The sequence below is a fragment of the Meriones unguiculatus genome, chromosome 16, assembly GCF_030254825.1.
Source record: "Meriones unguiculatus strain TT.TT164.6M chromosome 16, Bangor_MerUng_6.1, whole genome shotgun sequence".
NCBI lineage: Eukaryota > Metazoa > Chordata > Mammalia > Rodentia > Muridae > Meriones > Meriones unguiculatus.
Genome location: NC_083363.1, coordinates 29,144,935 through 29,165,609, shown reverse-complemented (window position 1 = coordinate 29,165,609; position 20,675 = coordinate 29,144,935). Strand labels below are relative to the sequence as shown.

Here is a 20,675-nt window from a genome sequence, read left to right as displayed (position 1 = left end):
TGTAAATAGCATGCCTCACACCATCAAAACACCCTGAGGTTATTTAACAGGACCTCAGCTGATGCTGGGATATTTGTGGTCATGTGGCCAGTACCAACTTCAGAACCATGTGAGCCACAGAGAGGCATCCTTGGGAGGACCCTGACTGAGAAGGGTCTGCACCTATATTAGTCAGGGTTCCCTGGAGGAACAGAACGTATAGAATGAAGATATTTCTTTGAATGGCTTATAGGCTGTGATCCAGCTAGTCCAGCAATGGCCGTCTGTCAACAGAAGGCCCAAGAATTAGTAGTAGTTCAGTCCCTGAGGCTGGATGTCTCGACTGGTCTTCAGTGTACACTGGAATCCTGAGGAAGATGGCTCTAGTGCCAGAGAAAGAATGGACTTGCTCGAGGGCAAGCTTCCTTCTTCCAAGTCCTTTTTCTAGGCTGCCAGGAGAAGACATGGCCCAGATTAATCCAGACTTCAAAAGATCTGGATTAATCTGGAACTTCCCACCTCAAAACTGCAGATTACAAGTGGGTCTTCTCACTTCAAATGATTTAATTATGGGGGGAAAATCCTCACAGGTGTATCTAGCCATTTGGGTTTCAGTTAATTCCAAATGTAGTCAACCAAGATTCCAGATGTTGACAACCAAGAGTAGCCATCTTCACCCAATCCTGGCCATCTTTGGGAGAGAGATGCCACAGAAATTACCGGCATACTGTGGCGGGCCAGTTTTGTGATGGCATTGCTCAGGGAAGTCGGGCAGAATGGTACGTATCTATAATTTCAGCATCCGGGAAGACGAGGCAGGAGGATCTTGAGTTTGAGGCTAGCTTGGGCTACCTAGGGAGACCTCGTTTTAAAAACAGGAAGGAGCCAGGAGTGGTGGCACACTCCAGTAATCCCGGCACTCAGGGAGGCAGAGGCAGGTGGATCTCTGTGAGTTCGAGGCCAGCCTGGTTTACAAAGTGAGTCCAGGACAGCCAAGGCTACAAAGAAAAAGCAAACAAAAAACAGAAAGGAGCCAGGTGGTGGTGGCAGCCCACGTCTTTAATCCCAACACTCAGGAAGCAGAGGCAAGTGGATTTCTTGGTTCGAGGCCAGCCTGGCCTTCAGAGTGAGTTTCAGGACAGGACTACAAAGAGAAACAAAAAAAGAAAGAAGGAAAGAAAGAAGGAAGGGAGAGGGAAGAAGGGAGGGAGGGGCTGAGTGATGGGTCAGTAGATGAGGCACTTGCTGTCCCAGCCTGAGGACCTGAGTGTGGGTCCCCAGAGCCTGGGTACAGGGGGACACTGCAGTGTGCCTCTTCAACCTCTGTGTTTCTACGGTGAGCCGGGAGCCAGAAACAAACCCCCTGGGGGCTTGCCGGGCAGCTGGCCTGATTCACAGAACCTTACCTGGAGCCTGGGGCTTTTCACTGAGAGACCTTGTCTTAAAAAAACACAGCGAGGGCTAGCTGTGGTGGCACACCCTCTTGGTCCCTGTACTCAGGAACTGGAGGCAGGCAGATCTCTGGGAGTTTGAGGCCAGCCTGGTCTACATAGCAAGTTCCAGACCAGCCTGTGAAATCCTGTCTCAAAAAAAACAAAACAAGCAAATGAACAAAAACAGAAAACAAGGTGAAGAACCGTAGAGGAAGAGCCCTGCCCCCCATCAACCTCTACCTCCACACGCATGCATACACGCGCGCGCGTGCGCACACACGTCTCAAGATGGAAGGACAGCCAACAGCTGAGGTTGTCATCTGAGCTCCACATGTGTACTGTGTCATGTACACGCTCACAAAGATAAAAAACAGACTAAACAAACAAAAAAAAAATTAATTAAGGAGCCAAAAGTTGGGGTCGGAGGATGTCTCAGCAGGCAGGAACACTGGCTGCTCTCACGAGGGGCCTGGGCTCAGTTCCCAGCACCCACATGGTGGCTCACGTTGTCTGTAACTCCAGACCTAGGGGATCCAATGCCCTCTTCTGGCGTTTTCGCACACCAGGTGTGCACCTGATACACCTGCATACTTGCGGGCAAAACTCTCATTCACATACAATAAAAATAAACAAATCTCTCTTTAAGAGGTTTCTCTAAAAGGAGTCCAGAGTAGTCTTTTCAGACTTGTTGGGGGTTTGAAGGAAGCCAGATACTGACGGTACACTGCAGCACAGGCCTGGGAACCCACAGATCTCGGGAAAGAGTGCGGCTCGGTGGGGGGGTGCCGGCCCCTGCCGGTCACTTTTCATAGCCCCTGCCACCTTGAGGATGGTCTGGTGTCAGAGGCCTTGTGGGCCGGGGATGGTAACAGGCCCTCTCTGTGTCCGCTCTGGAGGGGGTCCTCAGGGCCTGTGCGGGCAGAGGATAAAGGAGAAAGGGGAGGAAAGGGCGTCCGTCCCGAAAGCCTTACCCACGCCTCTCCCTGGCCTCCGCAGAGTGGTCAACGTGACGCCGGTGCCCGGGGACCTGCTGCGTGAGAACACTGAGGACGTGCTGCAGGGAGAGCACCTGAGCGACCAGGAGAACGCACCGCCGGTCCTGCCCGGGAGGCCTCCGGACGGATTGGGCCCTAGTCCCCACCTGGTCCCCCACCCCGGGGGGCCTGAGGCCGAAGTGTGGGAGGAGACAGATGTCAACCGCAACAAACTGCGCATCAACATCGGCAAAGTAATTGCGCCCAGGCGGAAGGGTGTGGCGGCCTCCCCGCCTCCCCCTGGATCCGCAGCCCTTGGCCCCGCCCACCCCAGCAGCAACCCTGCCCTGGGGCTCACCCCCTACAGCCAGCTCTTCAACCCCACCTCACAGCACCCCCTTCTCTACAGACCCCCTGTGTGGAGGAAGAGCAGAGTCGAGGAGTAGGGGTCCCCAGCTCCCCGGTGCGTGCCCCCGCGGACTCCCCAACAACTCCAGTACGGTCCCTACGCTACCGGAGGGTCAACAGCCCAGAGTCGGAGAGGCTGTCTACAGCAGCTGATGGCCGGGTAGAGCTGCACGAGAGGAGGTGAGTTTGTAGCCGGGGATTCGGGATGACGTGTCCAAGGCCCTCCCGTCCCACCTGCCTTCATCAGCATGGCCGCTCTGTGAAAGGTCACATGGGAGGAGCAAATTAGAGGGAACCTAGAAAGTACGGTGAGGCGTGGGCTGCACAGATTGGAGTCTGTTGGAGGCCCACGGTGATGCATCCATCCAGAGAGGAAAGAATGGGACAGGCCAGTTTCTGGACCTAGACCTGGTCCCAGCTAACTCTTTCATAGAAAATAATTCACAAAGGCCGGGAGAGCAGCGGAAGTGGGCTTCCTTCGGCCTGCAGGCGGAAAGCTCCTGGGTTCAGTGAACTGCCAATGGCAGGCCAGGCCAGGATTTGGTGGCCTGAAGGATAGGAATTGAGAGCTGGTTCCTCCCAGCAGGAACTGGGTGAGAGAAAGGGCTAGAGAGGAGAGGGCTGAAAGAATTGGCCTTTGGGACGCGGGAAGAGGCTAAAGTTGGCCGTAGGTGGGGTATGGCCAAGTGGGTGCTGTACCTCAGTGGTTAGGGCACCAGGTACGGGAGGATGGGGGCGATGGAATGTCCCTGACTTTGCCTAGCTTCCAAGGAGCTTTGCTCCGTAGTCGACCAGGTCCTTTGCTGCACTAGGAAAGAGAGGAGGCTTTTTCTTGGCCCTGCGGGAAGAGGGCATCCTTTCTGATACTCACTAATGACCTACGTCAGCCATGGCCCTTCCCCTGGACTCTGCCCTAAACCAATCCCAGGTGGAACATGGTGCCGTTTGGGGCGTAGACAAACCCAAGACACTCTGGGTCCCCGAGTGTGTGACAGAGCTCACTTACTTGGGTTGCCCTGCCAGGCCCCTGAGACCTCATGGTCACCCATGGCAGCATGGTACAGGGGGCTCTGGACCCAGGAAGGGATGTGAGTGCAGACGAGAGGGTCAAGTGTGCTGAGCAGGACAGCTCTGAAGAGCCTCCGCTTAGAAGGAGCATGAGCACGCAGGTTTGGGTCCCAGGAAGCGCGGCTTCAGGAGTGGCAGGAAGGGACTGAAGGGAGTTTCTGCTACAGAAGGCTCAGATGTCGCAGTCAGGGAAGGGGCAGGGAGGCACTTGGTAGCACTCGGGGCACAGAGAAGTATGGAGCAGACGAGGCAGGGGTGGCCCGGCCCTGTCACACGCAGGGACAGGCATGCGCGCCCTTCACCTCCTGTCTTGTTACCTTCCGTCCTTTATGTCCATCAGAACAAACTGTGCTCTCGGGAGTCCAAGACGGCCTCTGCCAATGGTGTTTTATTTTAAGCCCAACTAACCGATTGATACAAAGATGCTGTAGGATGGGATTGGGCAGTTCCCATGAGGCTGGGCAGGGTGTTTCGAGAAAGGCTGACAGGAAGTTCTGCCCTGCACATCTGCCCTCTGCGGCTGGGCCACTCACTGAACACCAGTCAGGCCCTGCCCGGTGCGAGTGGGTTACAGATCCAAGGTGAGCTAGGCCTGGTGGTTTTCCTGGGGTTCAAGCCAAACGTCTTCCTTCTTTCACACACACACACACTACCCCATTGTACAAGAAGCACACTCACTTTGGGGGTGGTGTCATGCCAAGCAGAGATGTTCCAGTGTCATGTGAGAGTCCCAGGCACAGTTCCAGGTGGTAACAGGAGATGCCCCGGGCAGGATCTGTGCCTCTGTGGTCAAAGGTTAAAGGAACCCGGGCCCTGCTTGGCAGAGGTTGCCGTCTGTCTGTGAGGGAGACTGATATACCAGCAGATCTGAGACGCGTGGTGTGGTTGGGGCTCAGGGTGCCTTGTCCGGAGGGGAAAGTAACCGTCCATGCAGGAAGGGGAGGACTCGCTACAGGAAGTGCGTCAGAGTGGAGGTCAGAGAGCAGAGGACAGGGGCACAGGCTGTGGGGGTGAGGGTGGACAGCACAAGAAAAGCGAGTGTCTCTGAAATGGTCCTGCTTAGGGAAAGGGCCATACGGCCGGGTTGAGGGGCCCTGGGTACAGCCTAAGGAGCGAAGACTTCTCGGGCTTGTGGCGGGGGACTGACAAGGCCCTGCCTGCTTGGGGTTATAGAGCACCAGCTGGGCAGGACTGGAGGGTGTCTGTGGTGGAGCTAGAAGCCATCTGTAAACTCAAGAGCCAGCTGGTGCCTTTGCCCTGGATGCAGCAGGAGGGAGCCCCAAATGGCGTGTGAGTACCTGATGAGCGTTAGAAGGACAAGAATCCCTGGGGTAGGCCAGAGGGGAGGGACGCGTTCATTTTCTGCACGCTCTTGTTCCTGGAATATGGTAAGCATTAAGGACCATTTGTTGAGGGAACGCACGGTAGGTGGATAGATAATGAAGGTTTCTAGAAAGGGATGCTCACGGCCCTGCCCCTGGCTTGATGTCCTTGGGGCTTCAGAGGCCGGCACTGAGCTCCACACGGGTGGCTCTTGCAGGTCGAGGATGGATCTGCCTGGCTCACCCTCACGCCAGGCCTGCTCCTCACAGCCAGCTCAGATGTTGTCGGTGGACACAGGCCATGTTGACAGGCAGGCGAGCGGCCGCATGGATGTATCTGCCTCGGTGGAGCAGGAGGCCCTGAGCAACGCCTTCCGCTCCGTGCCGCTGGCTGAGGAGGAAGACTTTGACAGCAAGGAATGGGTCATCATCGACAAGGAGACCGAGCTCAAGGACTTCCCTCCTGGGGCTGAGCCTAGCACGTCAGGCACCACGGATGAAGAGCCTGAGGAGCTGCGGCCTTTGCCCGAGGAGGGCGAGGAAAGGAGGCGCCTGGGGACAGAGCCTGCCGTCAGGCCCCGTGGACGGGGCATGCAGACGCTGGCAGAGGAGGACCTGCGGCAGATGCTGCCCCAGCCGGCACCACCTCAGCTGAGCCAGGCTGATGGCCGGTCAGAGACATCACAGCCACCCACGCCTGGCAGCCCTTCCCACTCGCCCCTGCACTCGGGACCCCGCCCTCGACGGAGAGAGTCGGACCCCACGGGCCCTCAGAGACAGGTAAGACTGGGCTTTATGCTTCCCTATCCTGAGACCCCTAGAGTTCTGAAAGCTGGCCTGGTGTGTTCCAGAGGCCTCCCTGGCCTAAGAACCCAGCAGTGACAGAGCCATGGTGCAGACAGGCAGCTGTAAGAGCACCCACACTACTTGTGGGGACAGACGAGGCCTGAGGTTTGGGTTAAGTCTTGTGTTGTGAGCGGTATGGCTAGGTGACAAAAGCAGGAGAAAGGCCTTTTGGGGCCGGGGAGCCCTGGTGATCTTCAGAACAGTGTTTAGTAAGAAGATGAGCCTGTGAAAGCAGGTCCGGGGCTGTCGCAGAAGCCCCGGGACCACACTGAAGGGTTGGCCTGAAGGCTTAGTAACCCACAGGCAGCTTTTAAGTAGGAGCATGGCGCTATGGTGGCTTCTGAGACCTCTGAGTGATCCCTGGGGCTGCTTTGTAGAACATCAATTGAAAGGGTAAAAACTGAGAAGAAGGTGGCCAGAAATCGGGCAGTAGCAGGAGGACCCTGGTGGCCTGGGCCAGGAAGTAGAGTGTGACATGGTACCAGGTGGATGGAGGACAGAAGGGCTGGGATGGAGGGCAGGTTGGGGGCACAGCAGTATCTCACTAGATGCCCGGGGCTCTGGATGGCAGCGGCACCACAGCTGAGTGGCTTTGCAGGCTGGTGCGTGGGTTCACACGGGACACAATGACCTCCTGAGATCTGAAGGATGACTATGTTGGGTTACCTGTTGCTCAGGAGAGGGAGCTCCTCTGAACTCACAGGAACCGTGGGAGTGGGTGATGTCACCCAAGAGAACCATGCAGGGCGGGGAGGCTCAAGAGTCGGGGCAGAAGCTAAGAAATGCTCACGCACAGAGGGGTGAGAAAATGGAGCCTTTAGGCATGACCCAAGAGGGATCAGAACATGGCAGAAGCCTGAGGAGAGAGAGGAGCAAAACCAGGGAGGGCGGCACTGATGGGCAGCTGCCTCCATTCCTGGTCAGGGAAGGCTCTGGAGAGGAAAGAGTGCAAAGTTCCACACAAAACTAGGCATGTTGGCGCACACTCCTGTAATTCTAGTACTTGGGAGATAGGGAGGCAGACCGGAAGTTCAGGGTCATCCTCAGCTGCATAGTGAGTAGACAAGGACAGGCATGCTGGAGGCCTGCCTGGCCTCAGTGGTGTCGCCACCTCCTCTTCCTCCTCCCTCTCTTGCTCTTCCTCTTCCTCCTCCCTCTCCTCCTCCCCCTCCTCTTTGTGTTTGAAGGCAGGGTCCCACTGTGTGGCCCAGGCTGGTTTCTAATCCTTTTGACTCAGACATCAGAGCACAGGAGATTACAGGCCCACACCACTCTACCTAGTTTAGAAGAGCCAGACGTTTGTATCAAGATCCAAGAGCAGACTGCGAAAGCAGCGAAGCGGGGAGATAAAGGCTGCTGGGGAAATGCTGCTCTGAGGCTCTGAAGCAGGTCTCGTGGCGGTGGCAGTGTGTGTGTGTGTGAGAGAGAGAGTATATGTAAGAGTGTGTGAGTGAGTGTGTGTGTGCATGTGTGTGTGTGTGTGCTTCCTGGTAAGGACAACCCTGTCAGGACAGGTGTGTAGGCCACTGCTCTGACCAGGCTTCTCTATGTGGGATGCCAGGTGAGCACTGACTGGGAAGCGGACATCGCCTCTTGTGCTGTGTGCTGAATTGAGTCTGGAAAGGGCTCAGGGCCTGAGCTTGTTCCACTTGGCAGCCTCAGGTTGGGGCTCTGTGTGGGGCTAGGAGCCAGCTCCGCCACTCCTCGGGCTGGGAGGCCTGGGCTGGGAGGCCTGGCCTGGGATGACATGGGAGTCTCAACAGGGGAGCTGTGGGGCACAGTGTGGTGGGCCTTGTGCGTGTCCTTTCTAGAACTGCCGCTGTGATCCACCGTCCGGGAGAATACCTACCTGGCCTCGCCTTGTACGCTGGAAATAGTAGTGGCAAACTGGAGGCTGCGAGTCCCCACACAAAGAGGCCCTAGCTGGCCTGGGGTAGGGGCTTCCCTCCGGCAGGGCGTGGGCTACAGCCAGGGCAGTGTTCCCACAAATGGCTCTGGGGAGGCCGGGTGCGGACAAGGCCTCGGGATTTCTCTCTCCCCGTGCCCTCATCAGCCCCGGCGCGTTTGTCACCGGCCAGGTGGCAGCGATACCAGGGAGGCAGGCACAGTGGCTGGGACCCCAGGAAATACGGAGTAGGGAGAAGGACACGGACAGCGACCCAGGTGGAGAGAAACACAGATGGAAGTTGGCTGTTCTGCCGCGTGTCCCTGGCCACTGTGGGCCAGCCACAGTCTCCTCCTGGGTCTCAGAACAAGAGAGCCAGGTTCCATCTCAGGTCGCTCTCGATTACAGCCTCACGCATGCGTCCTAAGTGCCGGGCGAACACTGGGGACCTCCTTCAGCACCAGGGACAGGCCTATTGTGCGCCAGTGGCGTCTGACACGGGCAGGGAAGCGAGTTGTGTCTGCAGGGTGAGAGGGAAAGTTTGCCAGCCTCAGTTTCCCTGCACTGCGCAGACCCGAGGTCGCTTAACATTCTGCGATGACGTGTGTGCCTTTCCGAGCCCGATGATCTTGAGTGTGCATTGATGTGTGGATGTGGACACTTGCGCGCCCGCCATAGCACCTGTGTGGGGTACGGAGCAGGTCTGGGCGCTTGTGGGAGAAGCAGAACAGGAAGGACAACGGGAACGAACTGGTGGCTGCCAGCATGGGACACCGGAAGATACATGTGCAGATTCGTGTGAACAGTCTGTGTAGCAACACTAATCGCAGGCGGGGGTGGGGAGAAGGGACAGCCTCAAAGCAGTCACCGAAAATTAAGAAATGAACTTCCAGGCTGGAGCCTCCAAGGGGTAGAGCTGGGCCTTGACACCAGGCAGGTGGGGCAGGGTGTCTGCTGGGAACCATGGGATCTAGGGCATGGCTGTTGAAGACACAGGGTAGCAGGTCAGTCCGCGCAGGCTCAAGAGCGCCTGCGGCATTCCAGAGTGTGTGTATGAATGCACAGGCCTGGGCACACCAGCTGGCTGGCCCCAACTGGCAGATGTGCCAGCCAGCGTGGCAGTGTGCATGGTGGCCTTTGGGTGCCTGTGGGTGAAACAGACAGGCACAGGACGTGTTCCACGCGTGTTTCAGGACATGAGCACGAGGCCAGACCTCTGTTCTCCGAGGCAGAGGGGGCAAACTGGACTGGCTGTGTTCACGTCATTGCTGGGGCTGGCCCGGGGCTAGGCAGGGCCTGCCCGCTTTGTGGCACATTGCAATAAGCCTGTGAGGCTCTTCCTCACTCCTGGATGACTGGAAAGGACCCCCCCCCCCCACACACACACACTCTTTACCACCTTTCTCTGAGGAATCCCTCCTAGACCCGGTGTTGCAGGCTGAGTTTTATGTGTGAACAGCTGTGGAGGCAGAAGGTGTGGACATCGGTTGTTCCTTGGTGTGCACAGTGCGGATATGTGGCTACTGGGCTCCCTCCTCAGGGGGTGGCGCAGGTGCGAATTAACAGGAGCCATGGCAGCAGCTCAGCTTGGGCAGGGGAATACAGGTGGAGCGTGTGGCTCGGTTGGCTGCTGCAGCCCTCGCTGTCTGTCCGAGGCCAATAGCACAACAGGTTAGCGTTCCTCAAACACGTAGACATTTGCCGGAAAGCCAGCAAACGCTACCTCGCTTCCAGCTGGACAGTGTGCTGGGCCTAGCAGATAAGGACGAGCAAGGCCTCATTCTGGTCCTCAGGTCAGAGCTTGAGTAGTCAAGAGGGGTGGACTGGGCCTGGGAGGTTGGCACCTACCACTGAGGCCAGCAGGAGAATGAGGACTCTAGGGACTCATAGGGGAAGCTGGGATGTCCTGGCAAAGGTGACTTCATACTGGGTATTGAGGACAAGTGGGTCACAGGTGCGGCCTAGCCTGGAGGGGCGGAACACACTGGGATCCAGTTTCAGCCTCTAAGACCGCTTTGATGGAGAGCAGACCGATTGGGGTGCTGAACTCAAGGCCCCCACAGGTGCTATGAGAGGGGCCTTTGGGCACCTGGATCCTCCACGCATGCTTTAGTAACCTAACCCTCAGTGCGAACAGACCTAACTAGGAAATAAAGAGCCCAAACTTGGCCCCCAAAGAAACTGACAGAGGCAGCTAACTGGGGTGTGGTGGGCAGACGAAGATGTTAGAATGTCCTCCCTACCGATACCAGCAAGGCATGCTGGGAGCTGGGCGGCTCCAGTCCCTTTCCTCCTTCATTCCCCAAAAGCTGGCCCAGCCAGGTCAGTGCCACACTGTCTAAACTGGCTTCTGCCCCAGGGAGAGCTGGGGATGGGCAAAGTCCTTCCCGTGTGATTGGGAAGTGTTCCCTGTCTCCTCTGGGGACAGGAAGGCACAAAGACAGCATTCTTATGGCCACTGCCAGCTTTGTGGCTACCTCCCTTTCCCTCCTTGCCCAGCAGCCCTCTGGGCCTGTCCTCATTCTGAAGAGGAGCTGTTAAAAGGGCTCCAGAACACACAGCCCCTCACTGCTCTGGGGCCCTGCATATCTAGGCCTCCAACCCGAAGAGGTGGAGGGCCACTTTTACCCCATTTTACAGGGGTAGAGCTTGAGGCACGGAGGACCGAGGTCAAGGTTAGTCCGCAGTAAAGGGTAGAGCTGGATTAAAGCATCGTTGGGCAGAAGTTAGGATGATGCCAGTGCGGGTAAGGCAGGCAGGAGGATTGGCGAGAGTTAGAGGCCAGCCTGGGCTACGATAGCGAGTTTTAGGACAGTGTGGGCTCCGCAGTGAGACCCTATCTCAACAAAACCAAGCCAAAAAGCTCTCCTGCTCAAGGGCCAGCACACCGCCCTGGGCTCTATCCCCGGACCTGAAAAGCAAATGAACAAATAGACAGCACTCTCTAGACTTGTTGCAAATATAACAGAACCCAACTATTACTGCCCCTGCCACCCTGACGCCTCTGGGAAGGACGCTGGGTGTGCCAAGGAGGGAGGAGCACAGTGCCTTGGATCTCAGGAGGAGGGCTGGGGTCGCAGCCCATCCTCGAAGCACCTAACGCTTAAAAAACCATCTGGGGGAGCGTGAAGTGTTTCTGGGTTAGTAAGGGGCCGCACTTGGCTAGGAGCGGCGAGCCAGGGGCCTTCCTGACAGGAAGGCTGCAGCCCAGAGGGAACCCTGCGGCTAGAGGGGGCTAAGCCCGGAAGGCTTCCCCGAGGAGGTGAGTGACCAAGGTCTCTCGCCCAGAGACCGTGCTGTGAGAGGAGGAGGCAGGCAGGGCGCTGGCGGTTCCGAGGCCGGACCCCAGGGACGCCGGCGCCGCGGGGGGCTGTGAGCGGCGGGTGGCCCCCGAGAAGAGCTGTCCAAGTCTGTGCCTGACGCCTCTCTTTCCTCCACTCTCTTGGTCTCTTTCAGTTGGAGGAGGACAGACTCTCGGGGCACTCCCTCCCGCGGTACAGCCCCCTGCGACGACTGGCGTCCTCCGTGTTCTCCTCCTCCACGCTGGAGACGGAGCACTACCCTCACCCCGGCGGCGGCGGCTCCTCGGGCTCCTCCGGCTCCCTCATTCAGCGCAGCCGCTCGGCCGAGAGCAGCCCGGTGCGCGCGCCCCACCGGCGCCACGCGCCCCTGGCCGCCGGCAACCACAGACTCGTGCCCTCGGTGCTCCGCATCTCGCGGTCCCAGCTGCAGCAGGTGTGGGCACGCTTCACCCACAAGACCTAGGCTGGGCTCCCCCCCCTCCTGGAGGGGGCAGGTGGGGGGGGCGCCGGGGAGCGGACAGAGACCGTGGTGGCTCCTTCCCCAGGACGCAATAATCACAGGCCACGCAGCCCATCCCACCCACGTGCAATACGCCCCCCTAGAAGGTTGGCCCGAGATACTGTAAACTCCCCCACCCCGCCAGAGGCTCTGTTCTCAGGGGCTCTGTCTCGGGTGGGCTCCTTTGCTAGGGGCCGGCCAAACTGGTGCAGGGAGGGGTGGTGCGCTGGTGCAGCTAGACAGGCAGGGGCCCTGAGCTGGAGCTACCGAGGCCCGGAATCCAGGGGAAAACATGGTGTTGGGGAGCTGAGGGGTTCTGGGGTAGCCTGGCCGTGGGGTGCGGTTCTGTTGACTCTGTGCTTGGCCGGGACTGGGTGTGTTCCACCCGCGGAAGGGTTGGGTTGGGTGGGCGACTCGGCCCTTCTCAGCAGGTGTGCGTCTGTCTGTCTGTCTGAGCTGGGTAGGAACGTGAAGGAGGCTGGTCAGACTTGAGTGTGATGGGAGGGTGGGCGGCCCTGTGGCCGACTGAACATTTCACCACCACCGGAGTCGGGAGTCCCTTCCCAGCCATGTGATGACCCTGCAGGCACAGGCACCGTCCACTGTCACCCACACCATCCCCAAGACCCCTACATGTCACTCACTGAGAGGCTTGACTGCCTGGCCCGGCCTTCAGGGGCCTGGACTGGAGGGAGGGGTTCTCTGGGACCCAGCTTGCCGGCAATATGGAGAATGTGGTAAAGGAGGCAGATCCTGGGCACAGGACAAGTTCCTGACAGTCTGCCATTCCTCCTGGGTGTGGTGCAGGCAGAGCCCAAGGTAGGCAGGGCAGAAGAGGATCCGGAGGGCAGAAACCTGCCCTTCCCCTCCGCCCACCTCAGCTCCCCAGCCTGTCTCGGCAGGGACCCCGCCTTTTCCTCCCTTCATTCCTGCCCAGCCAGCCAGCATGGGCAGCCTGGAGAGTGGTGGTGAGGAGGCCGCTCGTGCCTGACTGGGGAGTGGAGGAGCTAGAGTTTGCAGACCGTGCGTTTGGGTGAGTTTGGGGGCATCCGTGTATCATTGTGCGTGTGCTTACCTATCACCGCACACGGCAGGGCTGTCGGGATGGGTGCTTGGGCTTGTGCACAATTCCAGAGAACGCCATTTACGCAGACCCCAGGATGACCAGCACCTACTGAAGCGACATGGTGCTGCAGCTGTGCTTGTGTGAGTGTGTGTGTGTGTGTGTGTATGTGCGTGTGTTTGAGCACCTGGTAGTTTCCTAGGTCCCTAATCTTGCTGTGTTCTTCTCTTTATGCATCCCCCCCACCTCTGTTACCTCCCAAACCTGTGATCCATCAGCTTCCCCTAACTATCCCTGATTTTAGGTCTTAGGGCCCCTGGACCAATATGGGGGTGCTTATAGCTAGTGGGCATTGCCCAGGAGCCAAGCTCTCCAAGTATGCACCTGGCCAACATTCTGCATTCAGTTCTTCCAGTCACCACTTTGCTAAAACTTTTTTTTTTTTTTTTTTTTTTTTTTTTTAATGACTGGGCTAAGAGCATCTTTTCCACATAGCAACCAAAGGCAGACTCCTGTTCTACTCCAATGCCCTTCTCGAGCCTGGCTGCTTGCTTTTGACTGTCCTCAGCTCTCTGGCCCTCGGGAATGTTCTGGATGGCTCTGCCTGCCGCCCAGGCAGGAGTGGGGGAGGGGGCCAGGGAGACTCCTTGAGAAGGAACCGAAACACAAAGCACAAAGGTAGGGGTTGGGGGGTACACAGCAGCCCCTCTCCGCTCCCAGCACCACCCCCTTTCCTGCCTTCTGCTCTCCTCCCCCATGCGACATGGGACAAGTCAGAAGCACTGGGATTCCGTGGAACCAAGTACTGGCATTGCTATCTGGCATTCCTCTCCAGAGAGTTCGAGCACAGAGCTGAGCTGAGTCCCCTCCCTCAGTGGCCGGAGTTACCCGCCCCCTACCCCGCAAGTATTCTGAGATTCTCAAGTGCCTTAAGGCCTATCAAAGATAATGGCACTGGCTTGAGCCTCAGTTTTAGCATTCTATACACATCACTGCTTCCCAAGCTTTTAGGGGGGGTCTGCACCCCCACCTCTCAGTCACAAAGGACAACACCCATGGGAAGGTGGGAGTCCTTTCAGGCAAGGTCACCATTCAAAACATCTGGCCCTCCCGAAGTCATCCTTTGGCCTCTTTTTTTTGGGGGGGGGGTTCTGTAAGCCAGCAGGTGATCCAGTCAGAGCTGTGTCCTGTCGTAGGGGTGGGGCCACTTTTGCAAACTGCTCCAGTCTCCACCACGGTCATGGGGGACTGGGGCGGAGTCCTGGCTCCCAGGTGTGGTAGGGCCCTTCCTCTGTAGTGCTCCTGGGGCGGGCGGGCGGGGGGGGGGGGGGGAGCACACTGCTTCTCTGGAGTCAGCTCTGCCAGTGGGCCACACGCCTGAAGCGTGGTGTTTTTTTATTTTTTTTTTTAACTCGGTACTCACACCCTGTGTGAGTCCTCAGATAGTCTGTACTTTGTCTCATCATTGGCACGCAGTGCTTCCTCTGTGCCAGGCCATGATCTGAGCACTTGACAGAATTAACTCACTTGAACCCCACACTAACCTATGAGATGGATCCTGATGCTACTTCACTTAATGGATTAATCAGATCTTCCCCTGACAGGAAGAGAAATGAACAGAAAAGCCGCCCGATGCTGAGTAGCTGAGGTCCTGCTCCGCAGGGGTCTAAATGTTTCGGTCTGGGTGTAATTTTTCTGCTGGTCCTCTTGTGGAAGAGAGGGTTTTCTCCATCCTTCTTCTCAGTCCCACCTTGTCACGGGATTGCATCCAGAAAGAAGGCACCCCACGGCACTGGGGTCAGCCGATTGGCTGGACTCTGTCCCATGACCACTCCCTTGATCTACACGGCCCCATGCATCCCAGGGCAGCACTGAAGACCCAGAAACTGTAAGATGGCAGGCACTTGTACCTCTGGCTTTGGTCCCATTGGAGGGGTCCTAGGGCTCAGGAATTACTTGCTGAGCACTGACAGGGAGCTTTGTGAGCGAGTCACCAATCCACTCAGGAGGCGAAACGGACAGAATTTATTGCAAGGGAAACCCCCATTCCAGTCACTTGCCATAGCTCAGCCAATTGTTGCTACTGTCTTCCAGTTTGTATGTGAACGCTCTGAATTTTTAATTGTTGGACGGACACACACACACAGACCTGATAGTTTCTGGGAAAAGCCAGTGGACTAACCCTGAAGACCCCTCCTCGCTGTCCAGGGCTGCAGCTACAAAGCAAGGCCATTCTTCAGCAGGCAAGCCAGGCAGCCATTCAGAACGCCAGCTTCGAGCCAGCTTGGTGGTGGTGCGTGCGCTTGTGTGTGTATGTGTGTGTGTAACAGTGTGCATGTTGCCGTGGTGAGCCCGGTGTATGGAGCCATTGGACTTTTTCATTGTGAGCAGGACTGCCTGATAGGGCCAGTATTTTCTTAGCGGGTGAGGGTGTGTCCAGAGGATTCTAGGTCAGTGAAAAATGCTGTATTAAATTCTTCATAATTAATATACCCTCCGCACACTCAAGGCAACTTGGGTCACAGCAATAACCACTGAGCACTCGTCCCAACCACTAACTCTGAGCCCAATAATCTCTCTCCGAATTTCCAGTTTGAGGGGAAATAGATCCAGCCCTTCCCAGTGGGTTATAGGGTGGTACCTCTGAGCCAGGCTGGACCCAGCACCCTCCTTCCTACCTCTGTCCTCTGCCTTGCCTTGGTCTCTTTTTCTGGGGCAGGGTGGTGCTGTCTGTTCAGGCAGGGGGTGGGGGCCTGGGCCACTGAGGAGGAGGGCAGGAACTGTGTCAGTGTTAATGGGTGGTTTGGGGAAGGACGCGGTTCCTGTTGGAGGTCGGGGTGCTCGGCCGGGGTGGGGACACGGATGATGTATTCGCTGCTGTCCTTGAGTTGATGTGGCAATTGGGGATGCAGGTCTAGCCGTCTAAGGGTAATCTCTGCCATACTACCCCAATCTCCGCTTAGAGGTGGGACAGACACTCCCAGCCAGAGAGGAAGGAGCCTGCCCACCCCCTAGCGTCTGACATTTCTTCCCTTCTCCCTAAGGGAGAGGCTCAGAGGCTGAGGACCATCTCGCTCAGATAAACCCCCCCCCACTCGGTGGACTTCCCAGCCTGGGAGGCCCCCGAGCCCACCCAAGAAGAGGTGGGGAAGGCGCTGGGAAACCTTCCTTAGCCCTCTCCTTGCCCTGGGTTTTCCTGTCACTCCACTTGCCCTCGGGACCCTGTACAGGCTGTAGGGGGGGGGGGGGGAGGGGGAAAATGACCACCCACGCACAAGCTCGCGCACACCCCACAGCCTCACGCACACCTCACCCGCTCTCCGGACAGCAGACCTAGCAGCCCCCGACCCGGCGCACACCCGAGACCCCGTCGCAGGTTTCTGACTGTAAGGACCTCCGTCGCCCACTCCCCAACTCTGTCCCGCCCCGGGGCCCGTCCTCACCCCACCAAGCGCCCCTGCAGCCGTCACACCAGGAATGTACGTTCGGTCTTTCTAATCAGCTGCTAGTTGGCGTGTCCCTGGCACCGCCGGCCTCGGAGCCCCCGCCCCGCCCCGCCCCGCGCCCAGCCTGGCTGGGACCCCCGCCTCGGTCTCCGCTCCGCCAAGCTGCCTGCTGCTAAAGCTCTTTTGGGTTCTCGCCCCCGCCGCCCGCCTTCGGGCTCAGTTTTGTTTGCTTTTCCCTTCTGCCGGCTCTCGGCCGCTGGGTCCCTGGCCTGGAGGCAAGGTAGGGGCCGGTGGGGGACTCCTGAGTGCTTCTAGGGTTAGGGTGCAGACTAGGGGCGATGGGGGGGGGAGGAGCTGGCTCCGAGATCCCGGGACCCCTCACCCCGATTCCGGTTACCTCACCACCCTTGGCCTTGCAGTTGGATGCCAAAGAGCCCAGAGTTGAGGGGGGACACACACTTTGAGCCTAGGCCTCTCACAGAGCCACCCGACCCCACGCCCTTTTGCCCACGCTCCAGTCCGCGTCCCTTGTTTCACCCCATCCGCCACTAAGGGCCCTGGGGGGCTCCCCAAACAACTCTTCCCCCACCCCCACCCCCGAAAATAAAACTCAGGGACCAACACCTGCCTCCTTTGCACTTGCTCCGTCGACCCCTCCCCTAGACAGAGGGGCTTCCGTAGGGGAAGGGGCGGGCCCCGGGGCCCCTTGAGCTGACAGTATTGACGCCGAGAGGGGCTGGCCCCTGCCCCGTGAAAGGGGGGGACTGGGGGCTTGGGCCAACAGCCCGGGGACTTAAGTGAGCTCCCTTCCTACTGACACTCCCGATCCCCCTCCAGGGGGTGCGGTGAAGGGAGGGGGGAGGGTGGTTGGCTAGAAGAGCCTCCCGGAGGTCTCTCCAGTCCCAGCCGGTTTGTTCCTGAGCGCCCCCGCCCCCACCCCCCTCATCCCAAGTCTTTCCTGGACCTCTTTTTTTGTATTGCAATAATACTGTATGATACGCTTGCACTATTCCCTTAACCCGGCCAGCTTCAGCATGCACGAAACTCAAAACCACACACACGAAGACGGGACGCTTTTTCTTTTCTTTTCTCTCGCCCCCCTCCCCGCCCCTCCCCCGTTTTCTTCCTCTCTCTCCGGGCTGCGTCCTCCTTAGTGTATATATCGCGGCGTCAGGGGCCCCGGACCCGGGTAGAAAAGCATGCACTGAGCCCCCCACCCCCACCCCAGACTGCGAGTACTGTACAAATCCAACACTTGAAACCGACACGCACACGCGCGCGCGGCGCCGCCACCGGGGTGGGACACGGACACGCACCCACGCGCACACGGCCGTGCACGGCCCGGGGCTGGGGGCGCCCGGCCGTCAGGCGTCGCTGTGCGAGGGATCTTGTGCCTTTTAAAGTCCCTGTATGTTCCTGCAGACAATCCGGAGAGCTTGTGTACTACCAAATCCTGATTAAAGACGCCTTCCAGGAACCTTTGCCTTGGCCTGCTTTCTTTCACCGCTCCCATCCCGGGACCGGGGACCTCAGCTCCAGGAGGGGGGGCTGGGCGGAGGACAAGCGGCTCCGCTGCTGGACTCCCCCTCCCCCTGCTGGCTGTCCCCTCTCCTGGGGGAAGCTGACCTGTGGACTCTGGTCTCTAGAATCCAACTTCCAGTTGCCAAAATGGACAGAGAGGAATCCGATAGGAAGTGGGTTAGGCTCATTGACCAAGCTACTGTGTCAGCAAGCCCCGTGCTGCCTGAGCTAGGGGGTGGTCGGTGAAGGGACAGCCCCGAGCAGAGTTAGCTCAGGGTGTGGAGGCAGGGAAGGCGCTGGGACCCCCAGCTGAGGCGTCTCGAGAGATGCAGTCTCCTTTTGTGTCATGACCCCCTTTAGTCGGTCACCCTGGCTGGGCCTCAGGAACCGGCTGACAGGTTCTTGTTAGCGGATACCTACCTCCCTCCTGCTGCAGAAGAGAAAGCCACCTTTTTCCTGGGGCCAAAAGCCAGGGGTAGGTAAGGGGCCAGACAGCCACAGTTCCTATTCCCTAGGTGGTTCGGAGGCGCCCCTCCCCCAGCTCTGGGCCCTAGGGCAGATGAGGGGAGCGTGTGGGGGTAGGCATTGAGATCTGGGAGCCCTAGTGTTCCCACCTTCCCCTCTCCTCATCAGAGTATCCACCCTGGGGCGGGGATTTCTCTAGTGGAGGCTGTGGAGTGGAGGGCAGGCTGGCTCTTGGCTGCACGGAAACACTCTAAGAGCAGGTAGACTGAGGCAGGAGAGCCAGGGAGCAGGTGTGGTTGAATTGCAGCCAGGGCCTGCTTGGTCTCCGAGCCCTTTCCTCTCAGGCCTAGCGAGGCTGCGTGGCTGGGAGCCAGGGTGGAAGAGCGGGTTCTCGTAGGTGCTCAGCTTTCCAGAGCAGAGGAGAGGATGTAGGGCAAATGATAGCTACGAATGCCTCCCCTGGTCCATGTGGAGGAGTGCCAGCTAACCCATTTGTTTTTGTCCCTCAGACCATCCCATTCCCCCATAACCTTGGGACTTTGAGCTGGAGTGTGGTTCCAGGTCCTAAGCTTGGCCGGGGTCCAGGCAGGAGAGTCGCTGTGTGTGGGCACTGGGATGAGGTAGAGGGGCAGGCCTTGAGCCTTCACTGTAGCAGATTCTTCCTGGACTAGTGAGTCGTTCAGTGAGTAGCAAAGGGAGGCAGGGTCTGGGCCGTTTCGCTCCCTCTGTGTGTGGTGCTGTGGGATGGGCAGTGACTTCAGCTGAGCTTTGAAGCCAGAGGGCCTCAGGCCTCAGGGATCAGTGGAGGGAGCTGGAGCCTGGGGCTTTTGCTCTCTAAGGATCTCAGCTTGAGCGGTTTCTTCCCCTCAGGTCACAAAGCAACCCAGGCCACCTTCTGAATCAACAGGGAGGTAGCACTTTTTTGTTGTTGTTGCTTTCAAAACAGTCAACTCAACCTGTAGAGCAGGCTGGCCTCTCTTTCACTCACAGGGCCCCCTGGCCTCTACCTCCTGAGCGCTGGGGTTAGAGCAGCCAGGGGGCTTCAAATCAGAGGGCTTTCTCAGCTTCAGCACCTGCAGAGCAAAGGGTAGCAACGGGTGCTGGACTTTTACATCCGGTCTGGAGGAGCCAAGACAAGTCCAGGAGTCTAACCAAACAAGTAAAGGTCACTGCCCTGGGAAAGCTGTCAACTTCTCCGGGCCAGCTACCTTTGCTAGCACTCCACGCCGCTGGGGCTGGCTATTCCGCTGTCCTCCCGGTTTCCTCAGGCTTCCCGGACCACACATACACAAAGTGTCCTGGACACACCATCAGGCTGAGAGTGAAGACAAGCTTAAGGGGGCAGATAGCTCAGTGGGCATCCCTGAGACGCAGGGGGCTCCTTCCCTAGCAAAACAGTGGCCGGAGGGGGTGGGGTGGAAGCAGTATTCTAACAGAACACCCAGCAATACCCGCCCCGGGCTGCTGCGGGTGGGTGGTCTTGATCCCCTTAGCAGAGCTCCGGGATTTACACTCCACACACCTCCCCCCCCTCAAATTTGGCTCCTCCGTTCTCCTGTGAGGACAGAGAGGCACTACCAAATTCTAGGCCTGGTTGCCCTTGTCAACACATTTCCCAGTTTGGGCCAGTGCTTGCTCAGCACTTCCTGTGCCTCGTGGGCTGGGTTGGTTCTCAGTGCTGCTCCTTCCCAGAGAACTAGGAGAAAGGGCCGTAGATGGAGGGAGAGGAGGTCTGTGGCTCATCCACTGAACGGATTCCTGCGAGGGCACCTGGGCTTGGCCAGGCGTGGGGAGAAAAGGTGATTCTGACAGAAATGTTCAAAGGCTGGGAACAGGATGCTTAGGCGGGCCCAGGGCGTCGGTTGCTGGGCAGGCATGTCTGGGGTAGGGTGGGAAGGCATGAGCAAAGCTCCCAAGTGTCTCCCTGTCCTTCGTTGTCAGCGCTCTCGTCCAGCCCGTGATCCCCACCACCACTTAAAGCAGCCCTTTTGGCTCGGCCAGCTGCTTTCTGTAGCTGTAACACGGGCAAGGCACTCCAGGGGTGGCCCAGCACACAGTCAGTGCCTTAGTGTTTGCTATGGTTGAAGTAAGAGTGAAAAATAGTGTGGGGAAGAAAGAAAAGAAAACAATTACTAGGAACCTCAGCAGGGATGAAAGAGGACCAAGTTCTAAGAAAGCTTCTAGACCATAGAAGTTCCTGTGGGGGCCAAGGCTACCCTGTCTCCACATATGTGTTTGAATAACAGTGTGCACATGAATGTGGAGGTCAGAGGTCAATGTCAGGCATCTCCCCCATCACTTTCCACCTTATTTTTCAAATAAAAAACAACAACAAATTCATTTATTTTATGACTATGAGTGTTTGCCTGAATATTTGAATGTGTATCACGTGTGTGTCTGAGGCCCACAGAGGTCTGACGAGGGCATCAGATCCCCTGGAGCTGGAGTTAGGAATGCTTACAAA

The 20,675-nt window shown here is 58.0% G+C and overlaps 1 protein-coding gene across 5 annotated transcripts in view; it reads left to right on the top strand.

Moving 5' to 3' along the window:
* Ttbk1 (tau tubulin kinase 1) overlaps positions 1-20,675 on the top strand; it is a 43,324-nt gene that overhangs the window by 13,204 nt on the left and 9,445 nt on the right. For 2 of the 5 annotated variants that reach the window (XM_060369546.1, XM_060369545.1), the window contains exons 11-15: positions 2,409-2,640; positions 2,796-2,974; positions 5,036-5,152; positions 5,403-5,964; positions 11,372-11,650. In XM_060369546.1, coding sequence (XP_060225529.1) covers positions 2,409-2,640; positions 2,796-2,974; positions 5,036-5,152; positions 5,403-5,964; positions 11,372-11,650 — 1,369 coding nt within the window. The remainder of the gene's footprint in view (positions 1-2,408; positions 2,641-2,795; positions 2,975-5,035; positions 5,153-5,402; positions 5,965-11,371; positions 11,651-20,675) is intronic. The other 3 variants (XM_060369547.1, XM_060369548.1, XM_021640146.2) reach the window with 3 other exon arrangements.